At 51.5% G+C, this 9,511-nt stretch overlaps 1 protein-coding gene across 2 annotated transcripts; it reads left to right on the forward strand.

The window, feature by feature from the left end:
* Positions 1–819: 819 nt before the first annotated feature.
* LOC111149114 (putative MORF4 family-associated protein 1-like protein UPP) lies at positions 820–3,108 on the forward strand. Of its 2 annotated transcripts, none has more exons than XM_022506034.1 (2): positions 820–1,729; positions 2,394–3,108. In XM_022506034.1, the coding sequence occupies exon 1, from the start codon at positions 1,367–1,369 to the stop codon at positions 1,712–1,714; it is 348 nt and encodes a 115-aa protein (XP_022361742.1). In that variant the 5' UTR covers positions 820–1,366; the 3' UTR covers positions 1,715–1,729; positions 2,394–3,108. The 2 variants fall into 2 exon arrangements, with proteins under 2 accessions (XP_022361742.1, XP_022361743.1); XM_022506035.1 differs by having other exon boundaries at positions 2,462–3,108.
* The last annotated feature ends 6,403 nt before the right edge of the window (positions 3,109–9,511 follow it).

Here is a 9,511-nt window from a genome sequence, read left to right on the forward strand (position 1 = left end):
GGAATGAGATGCCCAGCAAACCCAGCCAGTCCCAGCTCTTTTATACGCAACTTGTTTCTTCCTCTTACATCCTATTACCAACAACTAGAAGAATCCAGGCGACCTTCAACACTGCCTTCACATCTCCTTAACATGATTATCTAGTCCATTAGGTATATGTTCTCTTTCCACTATTCTGCAGGTTGCAGGTTCTCTGCTGCTGTGTAACAAAGATCCCTTTCCTCCAGAATCCTTCATGTGGTGTGATGTGGTCCGCAGCTGGTCATAGAAATGTGATCTTGATTGAAAAATGTGCAACTTTGGGGAACATCACTTTTGCATATGGCAGTGACATTAAAAGTAGCTGTAGTGATGTCTGATTTATATATTCTAAAATCTGTGTCTTATGCTGTGACATCCAGAAAAATAGGACACAGTTTCAAGGTGAAAATGGGATATGGAAGAAGCTTTGGATGTCCAAAAGGAATGAGTGCCACTTCCTGAAGAAGATACTCCAGGCCCAAGTTTCTAAAGTTTGTTTTGTTTTGTTTTTTTAAGTAGGCTCCATGCGCAGCGTGGGGCATGAACTCACAACCCTGAGATCACGACAGATCCAGCCAAGCACCCCCGGCCCGAGTTTCTAAAGAAAAATACCCAGGGATGCCTGGGTGGCTCAGTCAGTTAAAAGCGTCTGCTTTTGGCTCAGGTCATGATCTCAGGGTCCTTGGAGGGAGACACTCACTGGACTTTGCTCAGCGGGGAGTCTCCTTCTTCCTCTCCCTCTGCCCCTCCCCCCATTCGTGCTTGCTTGAGAGAGAGCGCGCGTGCACAAGCAGGGGGAGCAGCAGGCAGAGGGAAAGGAGAAGCAGGTTCCCTGCTGAGTTCCCTTCTTCCCTAGTAGAAGAGCCACCGCCCGCGAGCCTAGAGCCAGCGAGGGTTGGAGGGCCGCCAGGGCGCGTCCCGAAGCCCGACGCCGAGCTCGCCACCTCGGTTCTCGCTGCGCAGAGGGATGCTAGCAGGGCCCACCGAGCCGGCGACTTGGGATTCAGAACGTTAAGTAGCTCAAGCAACCGGCAGTAAGCGCCAGCCAGAGAGGAAGAGGCAACCCACACCAGCGCAGGGAGGGCGCTGTCCGCACGTACAGACGGCGCCGGGCGCGGGGCTGGCGCAGCGCGGCCGCAAGGGAGCCCCGCCGTGTCGTAAAAGGGCCGTACGTGAGCGCAGCTCTGGAGGACGGTGGGGTCCCATCTCGGACGCCGTGTCTGCGGTGCGGAGTGGGGCCAGCCTGTTGCTCGTCACGGCGAGTTCGGCCCACGGGTCCGCGTTCGCTGCCGGCCTACCGGCCTCTCAGAGGCGGTGACCGGGCCGCGGGGGCGGGGGCGGCGCGATGCGAACGGCGGAAGCGGACGAGCGGCGGGAGCCCGAGCGGCCTCGTGGCCGCACCCCAAGCCCCGTGCGCCCGGACGTCGCCGCCCTCGAGCGCGAGCACGTGCGCGCGCACCTGCGGGCCCGCCGGACGCTGCTGGAGGTGGCGAACCTGCTGGACGAGCTGCAGAGCGAGGTGGACACCTCGGCCGAGGGTGTCCGGGGCCCCGGCCGCTGTGTGGCCGGCGAAGCGGAGGAGCGGGTGCTGCAGCTGTGCGAGAAGGCGGAGAGGAAGGCCGCCGAGGCCGCGCTGGTGGGGCGGAGGATCGTAGAGCTCCACCGGCAGATAGACCGCTGCGGGTGCTCCTGAAGGACGCGGGGGCGGGTACGTGCCGGGCGGCGGGGGTCGTCGGGGGTCGTCGGGGGGCGGCGCGCAGGACTGGGATTCGTGCCGCCCTGCCTCGTGGTGCCCCGCTGGGCGGAGGGAGAGGAGTGTGAACAGACACAGGGTGGCGCTCTTAGGTTGGGAATTAGAAGCAAGTGGTTTGTACGTGGCTGCGCAGGTAACAGGTGCACAACGTGCGTGAGACAGAAGTGCAGGACGGGAACCCTACGTGCTGACTGGAGCGTTGCACATAACCTAGCTGCAAGCGGTAGCATTTTGCATGGGTGGTTGGGTCTGTTTGACTCCAGGATATGAGAGTCTTAGGATTTAAATTGTGATTAATTTCCCCACTTGTACGCCAGCTTATCAGCCGATGGACCCCGTTCCGCTGGTAAAGAGGACGGACTGGAGAGGCTGAAACCGAGAGCGTTTTCTCTCCCATACTGTTCTTATATTTTCACCATGTTAAATAGTAAATGTCCAGTATCATTCTGGGGAGAGGATTTCAGTATTATGTGTGCGGATATGATTACGATTATTAGGTGCATTGAGTTTTGAGAAGACTGCTTTTAGATAAATACTGTTACCTAAGGGAATAGGGCCTAGGTTGTAAGCTGTTTTGCGGTCATATTCGTTATTGTGATTTTATTCTGTTTATTTAAAGTTCCGAAGTATACTCTTGTGCCTTGCTGCTTTTTTTTATGCTTCCTGGAATCTGGGGATGCCTGGAAGAGGCTTGAGGTCAGAGTTCTGCAAGACAGAAGACACTGCCAGGTTGCAGCTGCTGAAAGGAGAGCCCAGACCGGCCAAGGATGTGGATGCCGCTGCTTTGGATCAGATTGAGAAGCCCCTGGAGGGTTGTTGGGCATGAAGAGCCGTGGCGTCTGCATTTTCGGATTCTGTAGTCTGTCAGATCGCAGGAGGAGAGTTGTGTTCTTTTCATTTTTGCTTGCTTGTTTCTTTTTTTCAGAAATGTAATTTTTCTGTGGCATGTTAACTGGTGCACATCTTGTAACCTGTCTGGTGAGTAACCTAGAATAAGGGATGAGTTCTAGGTGCTGTGTGTATTGGCTGACTTTGGGGCACACTTTTTTGATGTAATCATGCATTTCAGGAGCTTCTCTGCCACAGCTGCCTATGACATGTGCATGGCCTGAAGGGTTTGGGGAGGGGAGCATGGGTCTGACCCTGGCAGGCCCAGAATGATAGCAGGAAGCTTCTTGGTCCTCACAGGTTGAGATCAGAGCTCTAGCTTTCTTTGATAAAGTTCAGTTGCCTGGAAAAACAAATGCTGAAAGCCAGTTTTTAGAACCTTTGTGCAAATAACCAAAGCCATTGACTTGGCCAAGAAGAGGTGAGAGGAATAAATTCTTTTCAGAATAAAAGTTTCTCTTTGATTGTCGTTATTGTCAAATGAATGTCCAGTGGGAATGTGCTCAAAAGCCTGGAGGCCAGAGAAGGGTTTGGTCTGTAGGGACTATAACAGGAGAGGAGAGAAGATACAGCCTCAGGAAAGCATTTGGGCTGGCCTCTGCCTTCAGAGCAATTCATTCAGTCACTTAACATTCACCGTGACCATGGGCCCCTCCAGAGTCTGCCAGACACTAGGAATTTCCAGGAGAGATGATCCAGTGGGTTAAGACAGCTCTGTTAATGTAAAATCACAGTACAGCACCCCCGGTGCTGGTCTTTGGTTTGCCACATAAGCTGGGTGCCTGCGGTTGGCTGGGGTGCCTTGGTGGGCAAAGTGCGAGCCTTGGATCTGACATTTGTAAGCTTAGAGCAGTGTCCCGTCGTGCTAAGGCAGGAAGGAAACTGTATGTGTCAGGTAGTGGTAAGTTCTGTAGAAAAAAGAGAAGGGGTATTGGGGAGGGAGGGGTTGCTGTTTTATACAGGGTGGTTGGGTGACATACCTGATGCAGCGACACTGGGGCAAAGAGAGAAGTGTGGAATGAGTTGGGGGTTGGAGCAAGGGTGAGGTGGGGGGGAGGCAGGGCACAAGCAGCTGGGGGTGCTTGGGGTACAGTGGTCCCTGCAGGTGCTGGCGGGTGTGTGGATTGCGTTCTGAAAGTGTTGCTAAGGCATGACGCCGGTGCGCAAGGATCTAGCTGTGGTCCTGAGGCTCATGGCCTGAGCACCTGTTGAGGCTAGCCGTGTCGTTCGCCAAATGGGGGCAGTTTTGAAAGGGTAAGATGGTCCTAGTAGTAATGTGGTTTGTGGTCCCAGGCTTGCTGCCGGCAGACAAGGAGATGTAGGTACCCTGTGCTTGTACTGCAGTGGGAGCACTAAAGAGGGAGTCCACTGAGCATTGGGGAGTGTGGGAAAGCTTTTTGGACCAAGCGACTCTTAGTCTGGGCCCAGAAGCTTGAGCTCAGCCTCCCGAACGGCACCCCAGGCACAGGGAATGGGCATCTCGGAACCAACTCTGGGAGTCTCTCAGGAGGTCGAAATGGGACATGATAGGGTTTGTGGATGTTTGCAGGGCACAGAGAGGCAGGAAGGGAGGTGGGCATGGTTGTAGAGGTCTGTGTATGACCTGGAAGAGGTTAAACTTGATCCTGTGAGTCCCTGCTTCTGCCTCTGCGGTGTTTGTGCTCCTGGCTGGCCTGCGCGTGCCATCGAGTACTTCGTACCAGGGCATATGTCACCGTGTTCGGAATAGGGTTCCCGAATGTGTGACAGGAAAGATACTGTTTAATTTTTAAAATGACCTACCCAGGGCATCTGGGGGACTCAGTTGGTTAGGCATCTGCCTTTGGTTCAGGTCATGACCTCAGGGTCAGGGGATTGAGTCCTGCCTCAGGCTTCTTGCTCAGTGGGGAGTCTGCTTCTCCCTCTGCCTCCTGCTCCGCCTACTTGTGCTCTCTCTCTGACAAATAAAATCTTAAAAACAAAACAATGTGAATAAAATAAAATGACCTACCACTCACTAGAGTCATAACCGGGGCTGCTTCCAGCTCTGTCCCAAGCCCCTAAAGCAGTGCTGTTCAAACTTCAAGTGTGGGGGTGCCTAGGTTGCTCAGTGGGTTAGAGCCTCTGCCTTCGGCTCAGGTCATGATCTCAGGGTCCTGGGATCGAGCCCCACATTAGGCTCTCTGCTCAGCAGGGAGCCTGCTTCCTCCTCTCTCTCTGCCTCCCTCTGCCTACTTGTGATCTCTGTCTGTCAAATAAATAAAATCATAAAAAAAAAAAAAAAACCTTCAAGTGCGTCGGAACTCATGGGATCTTACCAAAATGCAGGGTCTGATCCTATGGTTAAGGACCTGATGTTGTGCATTTCTAACAAGCCCCCCCCTCCATGCCTGTGCTGCTGGTCAAGGGACCACATTTTGAGTAGGTTAAGGAGGGTTCGCTGGAAACTGAGAAGCGGAGTGATGGGGAGCCACGGAAAGGTTTGAGCAGGAAGACAACACCTTATGTTTGGGCTTTAGGAAATAGGCGTGTGGTGTGGGAGATGGGTGAGGCGGGGCTGTGAGTGAAGTTAGAGACCCCATTGCTGGGATTGTACAGAGGGGAACTGGGGACCTGGCTCACCTCCCTGCCTCCACTTCCTCTGGCTGCTCGTGAGTTTGTCATTATGGGAATTGCAGCAGCTGATATCCCGTCCCACCGGCACCCGGGGCTGTAGTCCTTTGCTAGAAGGGTGCCTGTAGAGAACATAGAAATCATTTTATGTGGTCTTTGAACTAAAATGTAATTGACATCACAGTGGGGGGGGGGGGGGGGGAAGGTCCTGTAGGTTTTGCCGTGGCTTCAGCAACAAATGATGCCAGGAGTGCTATGTGTGCAGCCGGGCAGGGCCGGGTTGTCAGGGCTGAGGACGGCATAACCCCTCCCAGGACCCCCAGCCTCCGAGGCCCCTGTCCTGGCTGTCCCCTCAGGCAAGACTGTGGGTGACCTCAGCGGTGTCAGATGGAGAGGGCCAGGGGTGAAAATGGGAGGGGGAATTCTTGGGGAATCCCTGTCTGAGTGTGTTGTCCCTATTAAGGCAAATATGCTTTTATTTCCATTTTAAAATCCACTTCCTTTTCTAACCAGTGGTAGTTGGTATCAATATCTTTGCTTGCATCGAACTCATGAGGAATAAAGTCAGTCTCTAGGATGCAAATGGGATGGAACAGGTCCAACCCTAAAATCACTCAAGGGACCAAAAGCGCAGTGTGCCTGGATCCAGCTTTTTTTTTTTTTTAAGATTTTATTTATTTATTTGACAGAGATCACAAGTAGGCAGGGAGGCAGGCAGAGAGAGGAGGAAGCAGGCTCTCCGCAGAGCGGAGAGAGATCCCGATGCGGGGCTCAATCCCAGGACTCTGGGATCATGACCTGAGCCAAAGGCAGAGGCTTTAACCCACTGAGCCACCCAGGCATCCCTGGATCCAGCTTTTGCTGTCCCACAGCCAAGTTCCTATAGCCTGTCCAGTGACAGTGCTTTGGACGTGTGGAATGAGAAAATAAAAGTCTGTATTAGAAAAATCTACTTGGGGTTTGCCCTTTCACATCATTATCTAATTTTCCCAAATTTGAGAGGTCATTTTATTGTCCATTGTTCAGGTGAGGACATGGTGGGTGCGGTGTCCCCCGGAACTCACCCAGGAGGAGAAGCTGGCTCTGTGACTCTGGCCGAATGTGTCTGGGCCTCCAGAAGATGACAGTTTTGCACTCTCTTGTCTTTGAGCTTCCTTGGGGCTTGACATTCCAGTTGTCTCCAATTCATGTCAAGTAACCACTCAGCCCTTAAGACAATTTCAGTGCTGGCCCTCGAGGCAAGGTGCAACAGGCCTTTTCCTAGGCTCAGGGAATTCAGGGGGAGCTCCGACTACGCTGGGACTTACAAGAGGGTCCTGTGTGTAGACTGAGTCTGCTTAGACAGTGGAAGATCTCTGGGTTCCAGACAGGCCCTGAGACACTCTCCCCCACTGGGGAAAGGTACCAAGATATGAACTCCATCTTCGGTCTTCTTCCCCATGGTCATCTGGCAACACCCACGATGCAATACTTGGGCAGTCAAGGGCGTCCTGAACCAGGGTTGGGGCGCCCTGTCTGGTCACTTACTCTGTATCTTCTAAGTCCCACATGCCCACCCACACTCCGTAGCCCCACAGGCAGAGGTGTGTGGTATACACTTTACACACTACACGCCACGGCGCAGAGAAGAACAGATGAGGAGTTCCTTTAATGTGCTCCCGTAAAACCCCTGCCTGACAAAGCAGGCCTCTTAGGGGCTCAATTGAGGGGTCAGTGGGGGTGAGGCTTGTAGAACACCCTCTGCTGGCAGACTGTCAGGTTTTCCCTGGAGTTCTGTAGGTTCTTTGGGCAGTTGGATGCTCTGCGAGTAAGTGCATTGGTGCTTTTATCCCTTTGTAGCGATACTCTGTCAGTAACTGTTTCTTTCTTTTTTATATATATATTTTTTATTTATTTGACAGAGTTTGTGAGCACAATCAGGGTGAGCAGCAGAGGGAGAGGGAGAAGCAGACTCCCCGCAGAGCAGGGAGCTCAATGTGGGACTCGATCCCAGGACTCCAGGATCTCGACCCAAGCTGAAGGTAGACACCCAAGAACTGAGTAACCATTTCTTTTTTTTTTTTTTTTTTAAGATTTTATTTATTTATTTGACAGACAGAGATCACAGGTAGGCAGAGAGGCAAGGCAGAGAGATGAAGGGAAGCAGGCTCCCTGCCAAGCAGAGAGCCCCATGCGGGGCTCGATCCCAGGACCCTGGGATCATGACCTGAGCTGAAGGCAGAGGCTTAACCCACTGAGGCACCCAGGCGCCCCCTGAGTAACCATTTCTGTCTGCTGTTGTAAGCTACCCCAGCTTGCTGTGGGTTACTGTTTGCCTTGGGATTGTTTACCATTTTATTTTCAATCTTTCTGTGTCCTTAACATTTTTTTAAAGATTTTATTTATTTATTTGACAGAGGGCACAAATAGGGGGAGCAGCCTGCAGGAGGAGAGAGAGAAGCAGGCTTCCCACCAACCAGGAAGCCTGAGGCATGACTCGATCCCAGGACCCTGGGATCAGGACCTGAGTTGAAGGCAGATGCTTAACCCACTGAGCCACCCAGGCACCCCTGTGTCCTTACATTTTTTTAAGGATGTTTTTTGTAAGCCGTGTGTGTCTTGATTTTGTTAGGTTCGGATTTTTTCATCCCGGTCAACAATCTTTGTCTTTTGGCTTGAGAATCACACCCTCATACATTTATTGTAATTGCTAATATATTGAGATTTATTTTTACCATCTTATTTTGACCTGTTCCACTTTTCTCATTTCTTTTCTTGCCTTACTATGGACTAAGTTTTTGTTTTTTTTTAAAGATTTTATTTGACAGAGAGAGATCACAAGGAGGCAGAGAGGCAGGCAGAGAGAGAGAGAGAGAGGGAGGAGGAAGCAGACTCCCTGCCCAGCAGAGAGCCCGATGCAGGACGCAATCCCAGGACCCTGAGATCATGACCCGAGCTGAAGGCAGAGGCTCAACCCACTGAGCCACCCAGGCAGCCGTGGACTAAGATTTTTTAAATTTATTCTCCCTCTGCCCCACTCCATGCCTTACTGGCTTAAAACTCATATATTTGGGGCACCTGGGTGGCTTAGTTTGCTAAGCGTCTGCCTTCAGCTCAGGTCATGATCTCGGGGTTGTGGGTTCGAGCGCTGCATTGGGCTCCCTGCTCAGCAGCGAATCTGCTGCTCCCTCCCTCTTCTCTGTGATCTCTCTCTCTTTATCTCTCTCAAAAAATAAGTAAATAAAATAAAAAAAAAACCCTCATGTACTCTTTTTCTATTTCTTTAATTATCTTCTTCAAAATCTGTACATGCATAATTAGCTTACCAAAATTTAATTTATTGGCATCTCTATGCTCCTAAAATACACAAGGATCTGGAAACTTCTGATATGCTAGGTTTTTTTTAAATACACATTAGAAATAATATTGTTCTATTTAATAATCCATTTTTATTTATATTTACCCACATATTTACCAATTTCTTTGCTCCTCATTCTTTTCTTGCCTCCAGGGTGGCCAGTCTGCACCCTGGAATTCATATTTTAGAATTGCATTTTGTGAGGAGCAACGATGGTGGATTTACTCGAATTTGTGTTTCCTCCTTGGAAGATAGTCTTGCCAGGTGTGTGATTTTAGGTTGACACACGTTCTCCCTTGGCACCTTTGAGATAATATTTCAGCACCTTTCTGGCATCTGTTGGAGATTTTAGTTATCACTTGGAACCAAATTCAAGGTCAGCACCATAGACTGCAAAGGGCAGGGTGGGCAGACCTCTACGATTTCACCACTCCAGCCCTTCCCTAGCCAGGATGAGCATGTGATGGCCCCAGGGCCTTTGCCCAATGCCTCTGAGTGGGACACTTAAAGGGGTAAGAATGGAGAGCAAGAAGGGGAGCACTGTGAAGGAATTCTGCTGTGGAGCGGAGCAGAGGAATGAGGTGACTGGGGAGTGGCTCACGAAAGGTCTCTTTTCTTTGATGATGGGTGACATGAAGAGAGGCACCTGCTGCTGGGACCCCCAGGGCACACCATGGCCCTTATCCCTCTGGCTCTTGTAGGCAGGTCCGTGCTTCTCTCCTGCTCTCCAGCCTCTGGTTGAGTTAATGTAAGCTTCTCTGCGGTTCTCTCTGAAGCCGGCAGCAAGAAGTGCATCAGCACTGACATTCCATTTCTGGAACATTTCCTTGGGGAACACCCCAACCACAGTCCACATGCCCCTTCCCCAGCAGCCTCCCTGCTTCCCCCTGAGAGTCCTGAACTCCATGTGCTTGGGACCA

The sequence above is a fragment of the Enhydra lutris genome, unplaced genomic scaffold (genome assembly GCF_002288905.1).
Source record: "Enhydra lutris kenyoni isolate GAN:26980312 unplaced genomic scaffold, ASM228890v2 scaffoldscaffold21, whole genome shotgun sequence".
Lineage (NCBI taxonomy): Eukaryota > Metazoa > Chordata > Mammalia > Carnivora > Mustelidae > Enhydra > Enhydra lutris.